We start from the raw sequence: 21,616 nt of genomic DNA on the forward strand, positions 1-21,616 counted from the left end.
GGATGCTTAATATCAGCTCTTTAAAATACCAAGACTAAACATAGTAACTGAATATTAGTCTTTATATTCCAAGATTTAGGTTAAAATCTTTCATGATCCTGTGAGAAGTGTAATGATATTCTCTGTGTTTCTAAACACTGAGTTGAATGACTTAGTTCCAACTCACTAAGTAGGAAGTTATGAAAAATTAGAAAAGTTAGTTCAAAATGCTCTGCTGCTTTTCATGCTTTCTGTAGAGTTATCTATAGACAAATGAGGCACAGGGCACTCAAGCATATAGAAAGTTTGAGAAATTCTGATACCATTAAACAGTGACTTACCACCTCATTACAAATGATATATGCCTTGTCCATTTACAAATAGATCTATTTTGTACATTAAATTTCAGAATGTGGATACTAGTGAGCAGTCTTTTATTCTGAGAGAAGGGTTTAGAAACAGTGTGTGCGCTGTGTAGGTGAGGACTGAGATGATGAGGATCCAGCCACAGTAATTCTATACTACATGTCCACAACAAATAGCCTTGTACTGTGAAATGCCTGTGCTTGTACTACGGTATTAGTAAGTTAGTAGACTTCTTCAGAAACTATGACTAAAACCTAAAAACCTAGCTTTTATTATTGCTAGCCTAATGCTCTACCTCTTTTATTTGTTTGCTTTTAGTATCTTGCACCAGAAGTTATTAAAAAGCAGCCCTATGACAACACAGTAGACTGGTGGTGCCTTGGTGCAGTTCTTTATGAAATGCTTTATGGACTGGTATGTATTTAATATAGGTGGGAAAGTGCCATTAAGGATGCTAACTTTTTGCAGAGCATTGAAGTACTCTACTTCAGTGGATGAATGATTTGTCTTAACATAGCATCTGTTTTTCTCTTTGGGATTTTGCGTTGCCTCCCAATGTCTAAATCTTTGCTTTCCACTGAACTTCTGGACATCGGCTAAAGACAAACAGTGATAACTGGGGAAATGTTGAAGTAAATAGAATCAACAGCAATAGCACCCAATAAATTCTGCTTCTTGATACAGTATTAAAAGAAAAAAAAATCTTACTGTACTTCTTTTAGTCATCTGTAATCACTCTAATAATAATCTGCTCTGCTAGTTTTCTTTCTAGTTTTATATGCGTCTGGATATTAAGTAGGGAAATCTGTTTTCCCACTCTCATTCTTCCCAGGCAAGCACAGTGGGAGCTTTGAATCTTTGTGGCATGTGTAGTTATGTTACCTGTGAGTGTGAGAACATGTTATGGAAAGAAGAGCTAGCAGGGGGAAGATATCAAACAAGGAGACCTGGCTGTGTGAATGACTGAATTAGAAGTTAGCTTGTCTAAGATTTCTTCCTTCACTGTTAGTAGTTTGCTTCTTGCAGATTTGTTTGTTGGTCCATACACATGAAACAAAATGCTGATGTAGCTTTGGGTTAATATGTAACATTTGGGTTTTTTAGCCTCCTTTTTACTGCCGTGACGTTGCTGAGATGTATGAGAATATTCTTCACAAGCCCCTAGTCTTGCGTCCAGGAATCAGCCTCACAGCCTGGTCTATTCTGGAGGAGCTTTTGGAGAAAGATCGGCAAAGCAGACTTGGAGCAAGGGAAGATTTTGTATGTAATATCCTATCAAGCTCTTCTTCATTTAAAGAGACAATCTGAGTGCATCGTACAAGTTTAATAGCAGGAGATAGGAAATGCTTTTCTGTCCCTGTTTTTTTCTTTTTTTTCTTATTTGAAAATACCAGTTGTGGTTGAGTCCTGAAAGATGTTTGGAATAGGAAGGGGATAATTGTTGTGGGATATAATATTTTTAGCTTGATTAGTGTCAGGCCAGTCAGTAGGGAAACAATTCCTGGCATAGTAATTGCTAAGGTTAGTTAATCTAGGAAATAATCAAAAGAAAAGGCAATTTTCTGGTAATATCAGTTCAACTGACTACATAAAAAAGTGTTCCTCAAACACAGAATAGAATAATACTGTACAAGTAGTAGCTTTTTTTTTTTCTTCAGACTTAAAATCATAGTAAATGTTTTCCCAATACAACCGTGAATTTTATTTTATTTTTCTTGCTAAAAGGTGTTGCTAGGAAGCACAGATGATTTCAGAAAAGTACAGTGAGGAATAATCTAGAAAGACTGTGCTTCCATCCATGAATAGTGAGTCTGCTGATTACAGCCTTCATGTTAGGTAGTGTGTTGACCTCGTCATGGAATGGCTTAGGTTCAGAGGGACATTAAAGACCATCCAGTTCCAATCTCATGGGCAGAGTTGCCAGCACTGGATCAGGCTGTCCAGGGCTCCATCCAGCCAGGCCTTGAGCACCTCAAGAGATGATGCATCCTCAAGTTGCCTGGGCAACCTGTTTCAGTACCTCATTGCTCGCTGAGTAAAAGTTTCCTCCTAACCTAATCTCCTCTCTTTTATTTCAAAGTCATGCCCTTTTGGTTTGTCACTATCAGACAGTGTAAAAAGCAATTCCCCCTTCTGTCAATAAGCTCCCCCCAAACACTAGAAGGCCACAATGAGGTCTCTCCAGGGCCTTCTCCAAGCTGAACAGCCTGTCTTCATAGGAGAGGAGCTCCACCCTCTGACTGATTTTTAAGTCTTAAAAGCAGCAAATAGGGTTTTAAAAGGAAACTAGTTTGTAGAGGCAGGCTAACACATTTTAATTCTCTTTTTGCCAGCTACAGCTTTTATTGCAAAATAAACTGTAAATGGAGAACTTCCTTAGGTTTTGTTTGTGTATTTTCTAAGATGGGATGGATTTCTGAAACATCTGTAATTTCTATTTACTGCAGCTTGAAATTCAAAAGCACCCATTCTTTGAATCTCTCAGCTGGACTGACCTTCTACAGAAGAAGATTCCACCACCATTTAATCCTAACGTGGTAGGTGCTGTTTTAGTTCCTAGTTGCTAAATTTCTGCCTGTGCAGGCTCCTCTATTTGGAAAGAATGTACATGTATCAGAGCAGATGGGAACCTCTTAGTGCTGACTGCACTTTGGAGCAGTGACACTTCTGAGCAGTGATACTGTCTTTTTGACTTAAAACTCACTTGGACATGTCACTGTTTCCTCTGCTTTTTCCCATCGAAGGACTCAGTTTTTTATGGTGTCTGAAGACCAAAGAATTTACAGCCTCATTTAAATAAGACTTTTCAAATTATGAAGACTATTTTATAAGCCTTAGTTGCAGCCCTATTCCTGTTCATCTTGCTAGTGGTTTACGTCTGCTTGATGAAACTTTTGCTGTCTTGTTTCTTCTCTCTGTAACTGAATGTTAACTGTGCTTTAGTTCATAGGTCCCTTACTGCAAAAGTGACTTATTGTAGTTACTGTTGTTGCTTTTTATATTATAGTAGTTATTATATAGTATTATTATATAGTTTTATATTATTCATGGAAAAAGGGAGAAAGATAACTCTGTATGTGGTTATATGGTTTTTATTACAGTTTTTTTTCTCTAACAGTCAATTGAGAAAGAAATATTTCTTATAATTGCATCATAAGTGTTGTGTTTTCTTGGCCTGATCTCCAGCCCAGAAAAAACAAGCTTTTAATAACTGCTTTCAGGGATGCTGTGGTGGGTTTCCTTAGGCTTTATATACTTAAATAGGAAAGAATAGTACAATTTTTAAAATACAGAATTAATATGACAAATGATCTTTTGTTTTCTAGGTTGGCCCGGATGATATTGGGAATTTCGATGCGGTGTTTACAGAAGAAATGGTCCCATACTCAGTTTGCATCTCTTCTGATTACAGCATTGTTAATGCCAGTGTCCTAGAGGCAGATGATGCATTTGTTGGGTTTTCTTACGCACCACCTTCTGAAGATATGTTTTCCTAGGAAGTTAGAAGCCAACAGTGTTTTGGAAGTCTTGGGATGAACTCAAACATTGAACACATTCCAAATTAGTGTAACTAGTGCCTCATTTTGTATATAGGTTTGTAACCTATGAACAAACATTCTCTGCTGTATAGGAGGAATTTGGGCATTTTGGATGGCTTTCTTTGGGATTTGAACTGTTTATTTCCTGCTGCAGAAAATATTTTTTAAAGAACGTTAAGTAACATTCTCTACATTAACGTATTTTTTTAAGCAAAAACACTGACTGTTCTCATCAGTCCCTTCAGGTTTACATTCGTACATATCTAAGATAAGGCCGGCACAAGCAGCAGCGTTATTTAGTAAATTTATAAATGCCTTTGTACCTATTTACAGTGACTTTGTGCTTGAATTGTAACTATGCAAATTATCTTTTGTATATTCCTGGTTTAAAAAAGTTAAATGTTTTTTTCCCTGTTATATTGGTTTGAGCTTTGTTAACCTGTCAGCACTTAAATGAAGATTTAATTTAAGACTGAGATGCTTGGAGGATTTACGTAGAAGGAAAAATCGTGTATGTAAAACTAGATTGTCACTTTTGTGTATGCTGGAGTACCTGCATCTGTGAACTGGATTATTTGAAGTATGCAGGATTACTCAAAGCAAAAATGGAACAAATTAACTATCCATTTGGTAACCTTAGTGATCACGAGTTCTACCTTTTTTCCTCCCTGAGATAAATGTGTCTGTATTTCAACTGCATTAAAAATATTTTTGGTTAAAACTCTGCTTTTCCAAAGATATAATATGCAATAATCAGTGCTACTTTGAAAGGCTGTTTTACTTTAACCTTCCTGTGGTGGATGGTGAGGGGATCACACCAAACATTGAGTACTTTTCTCATTGATTTGTATTTGGAAACACTAATATGTTCCAAATCTCTTGTATTTCAACACGCATAGCTACTTGTCTTTGTGTCCCATTTTTAAATCTTCACTTGCTATTTGGAGAAAAAAAAAAGTAAATTGTGTTGATAATTTTAGAAATGTGAAAAGTTATTGTATTCCTCATAACATGCACATATATGGAGAAACTGATCATTCTGATCGACTTCTGTGTAAGGAAAACTTCTAACAATGCAAAAACTGCAGTTAGTGCATAAAAGCTTATCATGGTAGGTAGTAGTATTATTATGTATATCACCTGTAAATAACAACTTATTTTTGTCTGTTCCTTCTTAATTGTTCTGTGGTGTATTTGGTTTTTTGTTCTGGTTTGGTTTCGTTTTGTTTTGTTATTCATAAATACATTCAATTGAAAGCTTTGGTTTGAGGGAAGTCTGATAGGACACAGATGAGCAGCCAGAGTCCTGAGGGAACTGGCTGATGTAGTCACTGAGCCACTCTCAATGATATGTGAGAAGTCATGGTGGTCAGGTGAAGTCCTTGGTGACTGGATAAAGAAAAGGAAAGTAGCATTGCCTTCTTAAGGGTAAAAAGGATGACCCAGGGAACTATCAACCTGTCAGTAAAATTGTAGTTATTCTTGAAAGTAATGATGTCAGCAGCAAAGCATTAGACAAGTGGAAGCTAAACCAGGATTGTTTGCTTTTTTTCATTCTTTCACATAATGCCTAAGTAATGCTGAGTAGTTGCTGTGTGAGGTGTGGGATGGAGTCGCTGGGTAAAGCAAGTAGAAATTCCCATTGGGATGGAAAGAAGAAAGGAAATGTGTCATTTGTGGGAGGGGACTGGTTGCTCTGTGCTCATTTCCTATCCTTTCACACTGAAGTTTTGAGAAGTTTGGAAACAGCTACACAGCTGTTCAGGACAGCCAGTGACTTACATGAATTGCAGTTATAATCATTTGGCAGCAAAGTGTGTCTTTCTGATGGGCTGGAAGGCAGAAATTGTTGCAGTATGGTATATACTGCACCCCTTCATTTTTTTATCCTCTCTTTCAGATATGTCTGTAACTAGCTTCCTGACTACGGATGGGCTCTCCTATCCTCTCTCCTCTCTCCCCTCTTTATTGGGTTTCTTTCTTATGGCTTTTTAGTGTGAATGTGTTCCTTTTCACTCAAAATACTCTGTTCACGTTATTCCTTCCATTCTCTTCCATGCTGTGAAGTGCCCCAGGCAGATCAGGACTGCCAAAGGCAGAGCAACAGACTGTGTCCCACTTCAAGCAACAAACTCTTCCATACTGCTATAGATCAGTGCTCTCGTTCTCTATCTCTTTGCATTTCATGGCGATACTTCTCATAGTAAGATGTTGAGTGGGGCGGGCCCTTCACAGGACCCTGAGTTGAGAAGTAAAATCTCGAATGGCGGTAAATGCGAGGCAGGAGAGCCTACGTGGGAACGGCGCTGGTGTTCCCTTCCTGTTGGGGCAGGTAGTTGAGAAGGAGAGGTGCCATCTGTGACTGACGGAGGGGCGTTAGCACTGACCGCGCGGGGCCGCGTTTCCCCTCACGAAGCCGCGGGGTTCCTGAGGAGCCGCCCGGTGCTGCCACCGAACTGCCCGAGCCCGCCAGCGGGCGGCGAAGGCGGCAAAAGCTTTGGGGTGTGGCGAAGGGAAACCACGGGCTGAAAGGAGGAGGGGTGGTGGTGATGAAGAGGCAGCTGGGAGCGGTGGAGGTGGTGTTGGGCGCGGTGCCGTGAGGCAGCGGAGTGCGGCTGTGGTGGGAGAGGCTGCGCTTGGCTGTGTGAAACGCAGGGAGCGGCAGCGTGTGGAGAACACCGTGAGCCGTGGCGGAGGCTGTCCTCGCCGTGCTTCGTGTCTCCGCTTTGTGGCCACAGAGCACGATGCAGTGATCTCAGGGCGGTGGGGGAAAGGAGAGGCCATGGTTTCAGCTGGATTTTAATTTCTTCTTGTAAAAGATTTGAAGGGATGGAACGGTAGTTGCATGGGATTAATCCTACAGAAACTGAAAAATAAATCCTAATGTTAATTCTCCTTCAATTTGTGCATAAAATGTGACACTTCAGAACGCATCTACCAGCCCGCCCACAGCATACAACTGACAAGAAGTTCTCTGCTGCTGCCATACAGGTGCACCTCAGGCACCCTGTTCTCTCCCAGGTCTGTCTGTCCTCCAAACCAACTTCTGTGACCTCCTGCCATGAATCGTTCATAAATGAAGAGCTTTACTTTCTCTTCAGCCTCTTAATGCTGTTTTGTCCCATGCCAGGTAGCTACATCTGTGTTTGAAGGTTTACGTGGTGTTTCATATTGGTTACCTACAGAAGAGACAGATGATAATTCATAAAGTCAAGTCTGTGTGACCATTAAAAGATCATAGAATCAAAGAATCCTTAGAGTTGGAAAGGGACTTCAAAGGTCATCCAGTCCAGCTCCCTTGCAGTGTACAGGGACATCAGATCTGTGTATACAAAACGCCACGTTTTGGCCTTAGTAGTTCTCCCTCTAAATTCATAAGAGAAGTTCTAAGATTTACTCTGAAAATGCTCTGAAAATATGTGAACAATAAAAACAACACTGAAGAGTATGGTCACCTTTTAGACCAACTCTGTGGTCTTGAAAGTTTTATCTACAGGAATAAGAATTGATCACCTGTGCATACTGATGTTTGCAAGATCTGCACCTTGCATGGATGCTACAGGAGGTGACAGCAAACTAGGAAAGTGTAATTTAAGAAATAAATTATTCCTCAGTTTCATGTTTTCAACAACTGCCTTCATAGCTCTCTCTCCATATATATATGTCTTACTATATATATATATGTCTTACTTTAGTTCCAATGACTCAGGGGAGGTAAGGAGAGGAGGAGCTAAATGCTGCCTTTAATTTAATGGGTCAGGGATTGGGTGGTGCAGTAATTCAGTAATAAGAGGAATAGTAGAGCATTTTAGGAATTTAACTTTATTGTTATTGTAGCATGGCCAATTCTGAACTAATTCTTTCCAGCTTATTCCAGAATTCTCATTAAGAGTCCAAAGATCTTTTTGGAAGATGCACAAAGAAATACAGAAAATGAAGGAAATTATCCTTGTTTACCTTGACAGAAGTGGTGGCCTTGAGAAATTTGTGCACGATTGCAAAAAATACAATGGTATTGCTCACTATATTTTGTTAACATTGGTAAGTATTGTTAAGCAAACCTCTGTTATTTTTAAGACCATTTTTCTCCTGCAGACTCAAAACAAAGTTATGCTGTATATCGTTTCGTTATTTCAATAAACCCTTCTGATGTTGCTGAATTGGATGCTACTCTTGGAAACTACATTCTTCATAAGCCCATGAAAGCTGCAGAGATTTTTCAGTCAGTAAGTTTATAGTTCTGGTCAGGGCTGACAAAAATAATCCTTTTCCAATTTGACTAGATTTTCCTTTCTAAAGTGAAGTTATTTTTCAATTACAGGTATGTTTCATAGCTATTAAGACATTATCGTTAATTGAACAATTACAGACGGAGGCCCAAGTGAGTCTACATTGTTTCCCCAGTTAGATCTTAAATCTTTTGAGTCTGGTGAAGTATTAGCAAAGATTATTTTTTGTATTACTTTTTCAGCTTTTATTTTCCCTTTGGTTGTATTATCCTTTGTACTTAGAATAAGTGCAAGTCTCACCTCAACATATTGCAAGAATCCTGGCATAACTGATTGAATTGTTTTTCCACTTGATACGTTTCTGACTTTTTTTCTCCTAAAAGCTATTTATACACCATGTTGCATTTCTTCATGTAAGTACATTGAATTTATAAACAGCATTTTGAAATGAAAATATATTGATTAAGTATATTAATGTCACCGTGTCTCTTGTTAGATAAGCATACTGCTGAAACCAACACATTTGCCACCATTACCGAGTTATGTTCTCAGTCTTTCTGCATTTCCATTTAATTACACATCTAAGAGATTTTATATGTCTGAAGGAATAGTGATTGCAATGGGAACTGTCACAAAATACACCCAAGGAGCAAGATTTCTTTGCACTGGGGAAACCTGTCCATTCTCTGAAGGTAATAGTAGAAGAAATTAATACTATTTCATAGAACTGTAGTATAACCAAGGTTGGAAAAGACTTCCAAGATCATCCAGTCCAACCATCCACCTGCCACCAATATTTCCCCACTCAGCCGCATCCCTCAGTTCAACATCTAAATGTTTCTTGAATGCCTCCAGGGACGGTGACTCCACCACCTCCCTGGGCAGCCCGTTCAGTGTCTGAAGAGCTCTTTAATAATTTAGATAATTTACCAGATTGAAAACCTATCGTGAGAGTCATTTTCCTATGTAGTCTTTATGAGCGCATGTCTTTGTGAAGGCGCTTATGTACTGAATGTATCTGTCCGGTGTCATTCCCGCACGACACAGAATAGGGGCACTCCGCCGCTGGGAGTCAGGCCCTGCAGTCGTGGTGAGGAATGTGCGATGGGGGCACGGCGCCATCTGGCGGCCAATGTGCGAGAAACACTCTTGTGAATTCGGAATTTCTCTGCCCAGTTTTTAGTTTTAGCACTTCTTTGCTTAATGTGAAATGCAGAATGAAGGCCGTGCTCTCATTTTAAATGTTTACTAAACTTTTTTTTTTCTTTTTTTTTTTTCTTTTTTTTCTTTTTCAGGGTTTAGGTACATAAGGGTGCATCTGCCCGGAGCTACAGAATCTGCCACAGTGAGGAATGACTTTGTGTGCAGTTTGTGTTCTTCACCACTGCAGGAAGATATGAAATTCAGAGTACTTGGTGGTAGGAACTGCGTAGTTTTATTTCTAGGTCTGTTATTCCCCTACTTCTGATACATAGTACATAAACAAAAATGGCTGTGAGGATAACAGCCCCAAAAGATAGAAGTCATCCTAGAATGGGTTGGGTTGAAAGGGACCTTTAAGATCATGTAATTCCAAACCCCGTTTTAGGCAGGGACCTCCCTCTAGACCAGGTTGCTCAAAACCCCATCCAACCTGGCCTCCTAGAGGGAAGAGAAAGAAAAAAAAAAAGAGAAAAAAGCATAGTACTTGGTTTTCAGGACAACTAACCTTTTCCTTGCCTTTATTCTGAAAGATAAACAGATAGTTGAAATGATTGATGCCAAAGTTCTTCATGCTTTAAAAGGATATTCCGACCATAAATCGCATTTTAGGATTCAGACATTCACAGTTTTCTTGAGAGGTATGCTGAGTTTCAATTCTAAAATTTGCTAAAAATACTTTAGAAATGAATTGTAACAATGACCTGCATTTTTCTTAGTTCATTTCTTTGGATAAACTGATGAAAGTCATGATAATTTATATTGAGTTTGTTTCTCTAAAATAATTGGGCGGGGGGAGGGGTTGGGTAGTCACCTGCCTAATGCAGGCACAAATGATTGCAGAGAATAATATATAGCCAAACTGTGGTGTTCACTTCTATGTCTTCATTTAAGCAAGATCCACTGGCCAGCTCTGCTGCATTACGTTCTAGTTGAACCTTGTTTTTTCCTCCTTTCTACTTCCTTTTGTCCTGCTGTTTTGCACCCATTTCATGTGCTTTGGACATCCTTCCTCAATCTAGCTGGTTTCCGGATTCAATCAGGATTTTTGGCTTCTACTACCACTTCTTTCCACTGGAAACATTAAATGATTTCTAATGTGGATATCCAACTAAATCGCAATTCATCATCATATTTCCAATAATTTTATCTAAACCAAAAAACACTACGCTTTCTGATATCCAGCGTCTATGGAATCATATAGCTCATTTCTTGAAAACTGACAGTAGCTCCAAGATCATGAGATACAACGGCAGCACTGCATATATTGTTATGTTGGTGTGATGCTGTCAATTGTGCACACACTGAAATTCCCCTGGCTTCAGTGACCAGAGCAGTTCGACTGGATCTTATACAGGCTGAGATTCACACTTGGTTGGACACAACTCTCACTTCTGAAAACTAAACATGACTTCTGAATAAAGCGCACAGAACTACAGAGCTTCCCAAAGCTGTGTGTGTATCTTTTTGAAATCCTTGTAACTATGGTCACTTTTTTTGTGTTTGTTTGTTTTTTCTGTCATGTTTATAGGACAGTAACTGATAATGGTGGAACCACAAGCTTTGGAATATACTTGCAAACAACTGTCCATTTTCTTTTCAATGCAGAGCTAAGTGAATCATTCATTTTCTTTATCAGGAATTTACTGCTCACCCACTATGCCTTCCTTACTTTTTGCACTACTTATTTTGAATGGTGTGCTTCATTTGATCCTACTCCACAATGGTAAACCTGGCATCCAACTGTTGTTTTCAGCAACTGAGTGTGAAAAATGAAAACAGTTTAGAAAAGCTGACTGTGTCTTTAACAGTTTTTTTTATTAGCTGAAACATCTTCAGGTCTCCCCCACGTTTTGTTTTTCATTTCCAGATGAACTGGCCAATAGAATGACAATAGGAAACCACTACAAGATTATAGGAATTCCAGCTTGTGTACAAAATGGCCCACAAGCTACAGTGTGTATAGAAGTCAGTAGTGTACAGCTCTGTAAACCAAATGGTAAGGAAGTTCCATTTAGAATTGACTTAAAATTTTGAAAAATATTTTTTGTGCAAAATCTTGAGAACTTCTTATTATCTAGAAGCCTGGATTGCAAAACCACTGTGGGATCTTCCTCTTACAGTCTGAAATGGGTTCAGTCAGTCAGCTGAGAACATCTCTTCCCCACTTCTCTTTCCATGCACTGGGAAGTGACATTATTATTTACTGCAGGTCTTCAGCTTCCCTTTTCCAACTTCCCTTGTCACTTGTAAGCTACTTGGGAATCATACGTGAAACTGACCCGATATTTTATTTTCTTATTCCTCTCTTATCACACTGGTTTTAGTAGATCATGTCTGCAGACCTTAGAGTAGTAAAATTAATAGCTGTCAGCTGTTTACATTCTGAATTTGTGTTTAATGCATAAATATCTTAGTTCTTTGTAAGCTTTTGTATAAAGACTCGAATGGCAATATATTTGAGTGTATCTGCACGGCTCTGTTAAGTGCTTGTTAATCTCTATTTTGTTTTACTTAGGCCCTTCTTTCATCGGTGAAAATTTTAAGTATCTACTCACACTGACCTCAAGTTCATGCTGGAGATTTACAGCCACGCTTGCCAATATCTTTGCTTCTCAAGTTGTTCCACCAGGCACTTACAATACTCTTAAATTAGCAATATTACTGAGTCTAGTACAGACGTGTGAAATAGAAAATGCAGATTACCTCGATCTACTGATTGTGACAAGTGACACTCTAATAACTGATAGGTAAAGAGATTCCTTAACTCTTTTTATTTTTTTAAGATAATAGGATTGGTCCTACATGAAAAGCAAGAGATGAGGCTTAAAAGGAATGTACGGGGTTCTGACTTGCTAAAAAATAACCATGAAACATCTCTATTTCAAGTGATGTATATAGGATTACTGCTAATAAATACCCCTACCAGTCTTATAATGATCTCAGTAAGCTTTTAAGACCGGCACTGTTTAGCAAAGGTCAAACTAAACCTTTTTCTAAAATCAAAACTAAGGTTGCCTCAAAAGCTGGTGATTGTGAAAGTGAAGTTCTCTGCTTTTCAAATCTTGTGTCACATTAAGCCTTTCCATCACTAGCTTCCAAGCTACCTTAATTTTCAGTTATGTCCTGGCATGCCTGGGGCAGAGTTACTTCAGAGTTTACATGGTGCTATGCTATGCAAATAATATTGTTATCATTAACTGTCTAAGTAGACATTACCTACATATTGGTATCAGTGTAACAGTCAATTTACCAATACTTACTATTTTAATCAATGATTTTATGGCTTTTCTTAATATGAGAAGAAATCATGCTCTAACATCTTAAAATCATAAGTAAAATCATAAGGAGCCTTTGACTGTGGAACCAAGCAGTGTGTGACTGTGTGCCAAGGAATATAGTGCAGGGGAGTGAAAAAAAATTCAGCACTCTCCTTTCTCAAAAAGAACTGGGGATGGTAACCCAGATGGCTGCAGCCTAGAAGTTACCATCCTCCTCTTTTTTCCCCAGATGGCCAAGAGAATTATGAATCCTCTGCCTTCCTCTAGAACAGGAATAGGCATTAATGGTATGGGGTTACGTTAGGAGACTTCTTTGATTTCCTAGGTATTACTTCTGTTACAAGCCATGATTTGCCTCATGTTAAAACCATCAGAAATACAGTCCTCCTGGGGTTTGGATTTCTGCATTTGTATTGAAGTGTACTTTCCACATTTAGTCTTGACAGTGGTTTAAATTTGTTGTTGTTTATGGGTAGATCTTGATATACCTAACTATTACTACCCAGTGTGAAGAACAGTGTTAATTTAAAAAACTGAGCAATGTTTTGACAGCTTACGACTGACAATTATTTAATCCTCTAGGCTTCTGAATTACAGCCTATGTCTCCTGCCTCGTGGCATACGACACCCATCCTCTAGTGACATCTTTCCTTCTGTGTCCAAAGATAAACATGGAACTGGAAGTGCTAGTATTCAAGCTTGCAGTGCTCTGCTGGCTCAGGGTGGTATCTGTTACATAGGAGACTTATCTTCATACAAAAAGGATAAACTTGAACTCCTGCAATCTGGTAATTTCATATCTACTAACAAATGAGGGGACAAAATGAAACAAACATATAACACCAAAGCTAGGTCTGTTCCTCAGCTTATGGCCCTCAAATGCTTGGAAAATATCAGCTATTTTTAACAAGTCTGAAAGAAATGAGGTCAAAAATGGCAAAATCCTATAAGCTTTCATTTGCTGTATAGGCTCCACCACAGGGATCAATTTATTGGCAATTGCATTACTATTAGGTGGAATGAGAAGTGTATTCATCAGGCTCACAGGATTTGTGATCTAGCCTTTGAAGGGTTTAGGCACTCAAACACTCAGTCCTCAAAACTGGTGGTATGAAAGTGCCAAAACTTAATCAAGACAAATTCAGTGAAATACAGTAATGACTCTTTTCAGCTAGTGTGCTTAGAACTAGAATTTATAGTTGAACTACATCAATCATATAATTGACGTATTTTGTCCTCTCCTAGTCCTAGAGAGCAGGATGACAACACTGTTCATTCCTGGGAAGAAGTATGGAGAAGAGGCTGACCAACAAGTGACTATTTCAGTTCAGACCAACTTCTGGTCTTATGTAGATGTGGGTTCTTCCCCAAGGAAACATACAGCAAGGGACAGCTTTTTAATTGGGCAGATGGTAAAGCAACTGACAATTATTTCTGGTTATTGTTATTTCAGCTTGGGAAATAATGAAAACAAGCTTGTATTTCTCAGAAAGCTACAGCTTAAGTGACTTTATATCAAGTATCTTCTAAAATGAGCTAGCTTTCCCCGAAGCAAATGCCATTTATTTTATTCACAATAGCTTTTGACAACAACTATGTAACACAATTACATTGCTTGAATTATAGATAACTCATTAGCTACTCTTGCACCATTCAGCATATGGATACTGAATATTACAGACTGAAAAAATTGCAGTGCTTCTAATAGTCAAAATCCAAAAATAATTCTTTTTCTTCTCCTTAGGACTTGAGTTTGATTCCACCTAATCTTTTAGATGTTTTTGGGCTGTTGATATACAATGACTTTCCTTCGAGTCAGCTGTCTTTTCCTGTAGTGCATCATGTCTTGCAAAAAGCCATTAATCCTGAAGCCATGCTGTACAGAGTCTCACAGCAGTTCAGAACACAGGATTATGAAGAGGTAGTAAATATTATCTAATAATTTAGCAATTTTGGAATCATACAGAATCATATCATAGAATGGCCTGGGTTGAAAAGCACCACAATGATCATCTAGTTTCAATCCCCCTGCTATGTGCAGGGTCGCCAACCAGCAGACCAGGCTGCCCAGAGCCACATCCAGCCTGGCCTCGACTGCCTCCAGGGGTGGGCATCCACAACCTCCTTGAGCAACCTGTTCCAGTGCGTCATCACCTCTGTGTGAAAAACTTCCTCCTAAATATCATACTGTTCCTGGAATCAGGTGGTTTCTGTCCTGATACTCTGACAGATTACTTTAAAAAATTTACCTCTGCCCCCTGCCGTATTCCCACCAGCACAAAGAGGATCATCAGGAGACTTCGCTTCAGTTCTCTGAGAATCGGCATAATAAATTCAGCATCACCTACCTTCTGAAAAGCATACTGGGTCAACATTTCTATGAGAACAGCCCTCTAATACTTGCTTTTAACAAGAATAATTTATAGTCAGTCATAAAACTTAGTGTGAAATACTACACCAGTTAGTACTGGACTAGTATTAGAGCTGGAGGCTGGAGGCCCTGGTTGAGGCAGGGGGTTGGAGCTTCATGATCCTTGAGGACCCTTCCATCCCAAGCCATTCTGTGATTCTACAAAAAGTTAGTCTTTCATTGTAAAGAAACTGTCAGTATTTCTAATACGATTAACTTGCTATAGGGAACCCGCTTTAGCAGGTTCATCTTCCTTCCAATCCCTGTAATTCTATAACAGGTAATTCAGCCCAGTATCTAAAATCTACTCTTACACATAGCTGAACAGTAACAAGCTTTTTTACAAAAATTGATGGTGAAATACACTGTTCTACCTCTATTATTATGCCAGTATGTTAAAAGGTGTGAAAAAATGTATATTATTTATTTTCCAGTTAAAGGTTTAAAATTTCTACCTTCTCTCTAGTTTATTTTGTTCGCAAAGAATCTTCATGTCCAACTGAGTTCTGAAGCAGAAAACCTCATTCAGGGCTACTATCTTGCAAGTCGTAGAGTGAGGAGAGATTCTTCACATGGATCAACATTATCAGCATCTGCACTAAAAATCCTGTATGTCCAATGCTCATTGCAACACATCTCAGTTTCCAATAGAAACTGCTAACCAGCTCAATTTATTAGTATTTATTTATTAGTAAAAATCTAGACATTGTTTAAGTTTGGATAAGTTCAAGCATAAAGAGTATCTTAACATTAATAAATACCATATTATAGGATTGGTTTTGAAAAATACACTATTTAAAGAACTTTCTTAGACTTAATGTTTCTTCAATCTTTTTTTCATTAAAGCTGTCCAGAAAAATAATAATAGAGTTTACATTTTCATAGTTTTCTCTTACATAAAGCTTTTTTTTTTAAAGCAAGAAGTGCAGTGTTACCTCTTGATTTACAGAAGTGCTCCCAACAGAGAAATATGCAATGTCTTCATTTCTGCAATTTTTTCAACTATTTCTTATATGCTTACATTCATCTCTTAGGATTTCACTATCCAAAGCTCATACTAAACTAAGTTTGAGGAGGAAAGTCCTTGAGGAAGACGCATTGATTGCCATCCTGTTGTTTGAGTCATCTCTTACCCTAAAACATGGTAAGGCAGTCTTTAGTCTCAGGTATATTGTTTTCATGTTTTGTCAGTTTGAAAAAAGTTTATCTCAAGTCAACTGCAATAACAGAGGTACTTCATTTCAAGTGAAAGCTTCTGCTGTTGAGAGCTGAGATCAGAAGGAAGTCTTTCAGTTGACTTTCAAGTGGTGAGCCTCAGTGCTGTACATACAGAGGCCCCAAACAGCACCAAGCCTCTATCCTTATGATAGCACATTGAAGACATCACTCCTCTGCTGCTTTAGCATCAGTCCAGGTTAAACCAGACAGAATTCTTTCCCTAAAGAAATGTTTTCTTTATCGTGTCACATTTATTCACACACAAATTTGGCAGTGACAGAATCACAATGTAATACAGAAGCACTAACTTACAAAATGAATTACTAAGTAATCTACACAACAGCATATTTTTTTTCCTTTCCACTCCTTAAAAATACTGGCCAAAGGTTGCCAAGCCTCCTAAGATCTGAACTGATTTCTTCTTTGCTTAGGTAAGTCAGCATTGTGCATAGAACCAAATGCAGTATTTCCATTTGACCTCAGTGATGAAAGCAGCCTGCAACAGAGAGATATTTACCTACTGCAGTGCCACCATCAACTGCTCCAATTTATTAGTGCATATAGCCCAGGGACTTACATTAGCAGTAATGAAGAATGAACTCTGCTGTGAGTCTGAGGCTCCTACTTCAGCTTTCTGGGACTGCAGAGAAATAGACAACTGTTTTCAGTGCTATTTTGCAAAGAAATAAAGCATAGCGGATAGGATTTAATTGAAGTTTCCTGGCAACACTGAAGAAAGGCAGAAGTGATGTTTCTATTCTGGAAGGATACGGCTTCAGAATAAAGCCAGAACCTGAACTTCTATTCCCAGCTACCACTATCATTTAACTGGATGAACAGAGACAAGTTTTAATAAGGTAACTAACATTTAAACCAAGAATGCAGAATATTGTATTTCATTTCAACTATGACCTGTACTTTTTGCTGTTTCTTCTTTTTAAATGCATTATCCAGCAAGGAATAGTTTAAATACACTACAAAGAACAGTACTGATGTAAGACAACTTTAGTTATTCGTGTACATGAATAACATGAATTTATAGTACTATAAATTTTAAGATTTATATCACCAAACTGCTTCTTGCTTTATGTCTCAGTTTTACATTATAGCACCATCATATCAGCACAGGATGCAGGTATGCTCCTGCAATCTGACATAAAGCTTAGATAAGGACACTGGAGACAGGAAAGCAAAAAGAATTATTGGTAGGCCCACCAGGGAGGAAGCAGCTCAAGGAGTGCCAGTCTAACTGCCTCATTGCAAAAATGAATGTAAAGACTGATACAGTGGATATGCTCCTCCAAATAAGGACTTTTCTTACTTTCTCCTCCTAGCAATGATGTAGTTGTAGGCACAACACTGGGCAAGTTTCACATCAGATGTCCACATTAAATGCAGCAGAACAATGTACAGACTTCTACTCAAAGATGGATAAACTGAACAAATACTGAGGGTCTGCTGTGACTTTTCTGCACAGGTCATGCAGCAAGATCATGGTGCTACCATTTACACAGCCTTAACAAAACACTACAGCCATCGGAAATATAAATCCAGGATTTTATTTATACAAACACTGCACTGAAAATGAGCAGAACAGTTTCCAACATTATTATAAACACTAATTTATGCAAGAACCCAAGTTTTCCTGTGTTTTAACCCTGTAATCAAATTTTGACTGCACTTAACTATTCATACCAAGTTCAACAGTGTCTGAAGGCTACTTCTCAGTCCACTCTCACTTGAACTTATTATTCACATTTTCATCTAAACTCTAACTCCATCTTACTCAACTTCTTCCTTTCAGCATGGTATTAAAAGTCACAGGACTTCACCCAGAGCACAAATCAAATCAAGCAGCGCTTCTGAGAAGCAGGAGGGCCAGCAAAGCATTTCCAAGTGCATTAGAAATCCATGTTTCACACTGTTCTCAGCCTGGAAAAAAAGCCAAAGCATTTTAAATTTAGTCACTTTTCTATAAGCTTAATCTCATATGAAATTATACAAAGTTACTAACTGTACTGGCATTTCAGATTCAAAGATACACATCAACAACCAGTCAGATGGGTAAACGGCAAAGATATCATCATTATGCCAGTACAGCTATTTTTGCAATAGAAATAATTCTGACAAGAATTCTGTTTAAGCCATATTAAGGAATACATATCCTTAGAAGAACAATATTTATCAAAAAGAGCTTAACATTTTACTCTTTCCTCTCCCCAGCTTTATCTATGTGATGCTTTAAGCAAAAATTTTAATTCTTGTAGAAAGATCACAAGTAAGAACTGCAAAGTCAGGCAGCAGTCTAAAAGCATCCTTAAGTAACAGGCTACATCTTCAGCCAGTGTAAGCTGGCACAGCATGCAGCAGCAGCAGATGTGGCTAGCACAGCTCTCCAGCCAGCTAACAGCTTACTGGAGCCTCAGCATTGTAGCATCACAGCAGAACAACAACTTTCTTTACCTTCTTAAAGGCCCATACTTCTGGAAATCAACAGTCTTCTGTTGGCTATACACAGCTTGAAGTCAGCGGAGAAAGTCATCTGATAACATCTTTGAAAGATTAGAATAAATCAAATCAGAAATAAAAGATTCTTCCAGTTTGATTTGCCACCTACTGATGAGCTGGCACATCAGATACAGTGTTACTCATCACAAAAATCAGTTGGGTAAACGGCAAAGAGTCATCATCACAATGCCAGCAGACAGGTTCCCACCCGCCCTAAGACTGGAGCTATTTTTCCCAGGTACCAAGTGCAAAGGGATTTATTAGGTTGGCCTCCAGAAATGTGCTTCTAGAAATCAAAGGAGAACGGTGTTTTCAACCATTAAGCACAGAACAAATTTGGTACAGTCAGAAACAAGAGGAAAGCTCTTTTAGGGTACAACAACATTGGTCTCTGCTGATGCATTCAAGTCTCAGGTGCCAAGTGTTGTTTTTTTTTTTTTTTTTCCCCAGAGGTGAAGTTCACTGCCACTATTCTCTGTCCACTCTGACTATATTCTGACAGACTGATGTGGTTAAGTACCAGCAGCGATAGTGATTTGAGTACATGTTCTTTGCTTCAGCCTTTTACTTCCAGCTAACATCTGGTTAATCCTTCACAAAAGTATTAATCCAGTTAAAAACTGAATTCTCCAGTGTTCTCAAGTCTCTCATTTCTGATTCCTTCATGATTCTTAAATTAATACTGTCACCCTACAACAAAACAGTTGCAAAGGCTTTATAACTGGTATAATACCCTTTAGAATTTTAGCCTCAGCTAGCTCTCTACTCTCACGGAGTTCAAGTTGAAAGAACAAAAGGCCAAATTTTAAGGGCTATGGTTGTTAATTTAAAAATGGATAAAGCCTCACCTTCCAATATTCATGGCAGTAGTATGTGTTAAGGCAAACTGAGCTGAGTAATAGACAAATTGTAAGTAAAAAGCTTTGTAGTAGGAAGTCAATAATTCAAAATGTATTAACTGGTCTGTGCTGAGGAATACTGTCTAGGACAGTTTAAGACTTAACCCTTCGTGCAGATGATTGTATACCTTGTTCCATCAATAAGACAATTTACAAGCCTTTAACAGCTGCAGAAGTTTGGATCTAGATTTCAGGAGATAGCTCTGGATGATTTCCTTACTGCTAAGAACAGTGAGAGATACTTTCTCCTGTCAGAATTCATGTGACATCTTCCTGCTTGCAAGCTAACAGCACAGAGCCTGAAGATTCCTGAAGAAACCAACTCATCTTCTAATTGCTTTTGTTGCCTAAAACGAGACAGAGAAGAAAAAAGGTTTTATTCTCCCAAGCATTCTACTATTGGGCCTCTAGCAAAACACAACAGCATTTCCCTGGGGAAAGCAAGCCAGTAAAAAAAATATCAAATGAGAGTATTGTTGGCTTTACCATGACCTGGGGAGTAAAGCAGAGGGCATCTGTCAAAATTAAGGTTAAAAAGATTATGTTCCACCAACAGAAGAGTTCCAGAATGAAGAATGACTGACTGTAGGATTAGGCTGCTCCTAATGAACAACCACCACCAGGGAGAGGAGCATCCCAGCCCAGCACAGTAAATAAGGCAGCCTCTAAGCCCTTTGTGGGCTGTGCCCTGCAGCACTGACTGATGGGTTTCTCTACAAGCTGAACTCGAGGTCAGCCCCTGCGCTATGGCCCTGGCAGAGCACTCCCATTGACACACCTGGGACCACCCCGACCCTTTGGGATCCGTGCCTGCTGTGCACAAAGGACACGCTCGGGGTCACAGTGCAGCACCAGCCAAACTGGGGAAGAACGGTAATTTATCTTCACAATGAGGACATGCACTTGCTAATCAAAATGGCTTATCAGCAAAACCAAGTCTCTTCAGGTGCCTCATCTGTCACTACTTCAGAGGCCTGATGAGCAGCCCGTGAGGTCAGTACCCCAATTAGATCCACTGTAAGCTCACAGGTCACACTGCACTGCCAGAATCCTCCCCTGGCCAGCAGGCATCAGCCTGCGCTGCACCGCCCAGCACCGAGGCGAGGCCGCCGACAGCCATCAGCCGCCTCTGGTGAGCAAAGCAAAGGCTGATAACACCGCTCATCCCTCAAGTGATGCTTTAAGTTTATTAAACGCAGCCAGCAATTAATTAATATTTAATATTATTTAATTATATATAGATATTTATATAGTATTAAATAATTAATAATTTTCAGTTTAGAGATCGGATTCATTTAACTGCCAGGACTGCACTCCCCAAATTAACCTGCTGGCGACATAATGCCTTAAAGAAAAAAACAAACAAACAAACAAAAAACTAGAAACAACTCTCTTACTTAAAGCATCAAGCGCTGAGACTGACGTGGAGCTGCAAGGCCACATCCCTCTGCAACCACCCGGGACCGGCGCCGTACCCCGTGGCCGCCGCACAGCACGGGGCCAGCCGGCAGCCCGCCCTCAGGAGCGGCGCGCCCCCAGGCCTCACGGAACTGAGAGCGGCTCCTCCGGCGCAGCCGCTGCAGCACCACCGACCCACGCCCCGCACAACCAGGCCCGTCCGTAAAGCCCATCGCTGCCGCCGCTCTGCAGGACGCGGCTCCGCACGGCGCCGCCTCGGGAAAGGGGGGACGTGGCCGCGTGCTAGCCTTAAATAGAGCGCGCGCCGCGGGGCGGGGCGGGAAAGGCGCGCGGGCCTGCGGGCACCTCCGGCGGATCTGCGCACGCGCAAAACGTGGCGTCGCTGTCGCGCTGTGGTGACGGTGGGTCGGCGGGAGGTCGGGGTGCGTGCAGGCGCGGCTCTGGGCTCTGGCGCGGGGGGTTGGAAGAGCGGGAGCGGCTCGCAGCGGCTGTGGCTGTGCAGGAGGAGGGCGTTCCGCGTCTCTGAGCGGAGCGGTGCTGAGGGGGAGCGCGCCGCGTCCTACAGCCT

At 39.8% G+C, this 21,616-nt stretch overlaps 2 protein-coding genes and 1 non-coding gene across 19 annotated transcripts in view; 2 read left to right on the plus strand and 1 right to left on the minus strand.

Annotated features, from left to right (window-relative positions):
• Nucleotides 1–5,062, plus strand: part of SGK3 (serum/glucocorticoid regulated kinase family member 3) — a 57,854-nt gene extending 52,792 nt beyond the window's left edge. For all 7 annotated transcript variants that reach the window (XM_031604880.2, XM_090137663.1, XM_031604878.2 and 4 more), the window contains 4 exons: nucleotides 664–759; nucleotides 1,450–1,605; nucleotides 2,793–2,882; nucleotides 3,672–5,062. In XM_031604880.2, coding sequence (XP_031460740.1) covers nucleotides 664–759; nucleotides 1,450–1,605; nucleotides 2,793–2,882; nucleotides 3,672–3,842 — 513 coding nt within the window. In that variant the 3' untranslated portion in view covers nucleotides 3,843–5,062. The remainder of the gene's footprint in view (nucleotides 1–663; nucleotides 760–1,449; nucleotides 1,606–2,792; nucleotides 2,883–3,671) is intronic.
• An 88-nt stretch (nucleotides 5,063–5,150) lies between these two features.
• Nucleotides 5,151–16,905, plus strand: MCMDC2 (minichromosome maintenance domain containing 2). Of its 9 annotated transcripts, none has more exons than XM_090137657.1 (16): nucleotides 5,151–6,460; nucleotides 6,812–7,014; nucleotides 7,752–7,896; nucleotides 7,980–8,110; nucleotides 8,206–8,265; nucleotides 8,610–8,805; nucleotides 9,409–9,558; nucleotides 9,847–9,954; nucleotides 11,184–11,312; nucleotides 11,832–12,063; nucleotides 13,177–13,382; nucleotides 13,840–14,006; nucleotides 14,339–14,515; nucleotides 15,471–15,613; nucleotides 16,039–16,148; nucleotides 16,654–16,905. In XM_090137657.1, the coding sequence occupies exons 3-16, from the start codon at nucleotides 7,797–7,799 to the stop codon at nucleotides 16,818–16,820; spliced, it is 2,076 nt and encodes a 691-aa protein (XP_089993783.1). In that variant the 5' UTR covers nucleotides 5,151–6,460; nucleotides 6,812–7,014; nucleotides 7,752–7,796; the 3' UTR covers nucleotides 16,821–16,905. The 9 variants fall into 9 exon arrangements, with proteins under 9 accessions (XP_089993783.1, XP_089993784.1, XP_089993778.1 ...); XM_090137658.1 differs by having other exon boundaries at nucleotides 5,151–6,386; XM_090137652.1 differs by having other exon boundaries at nucleotides 5,151–6,216; nucleotides 6,812–6,905.
• On the minus strand, nucleotides 16,284–21,382 carry LOC116236288 (uncharacterized). Of its 3 annotated transcripts, XR_016465200.1 has the most exons (6): nucleotides 21,027–21,382; nucleotides 19,758–19,976; nucleotides 19,579–19,621; nucleotides 18,686–18,774; nucleotides 16,800–18,154; nucleotides 16,284–16,718 (listed from the first exon to the last, which is right to left on the minus strand). It is a non-coding gene; the product is annotated as an uncharacterized LOC116236288 (transcript). The 3 variants fall into 3 exon arrangements; XR_016465198.1 differs by lacking the exon at nucleotides 19,579–19,621; XR_016465199.1 differs by having other exon boundaries at nucleotides 19,579–19,976.
• Between the last annotated feature and the right edge of the window lie 234 nt (nucleotides 21,383–21,616).

Source organism: Phasianus colchicus, chromosome 3 (assembly GCF_987193195.1).
Source record: "Phasianus colchicus chromosome 3, bPhaCol1.hap1.1, whole genome shotgun sequence".
In the NCBI taxonomy this organism is placed as follows: domain Eukaryota; kingdom Metazoa; phylum Chordata; class Aves; order Galliformes; family Phasianidae; genus Phasianus; species Phasianus colchicus.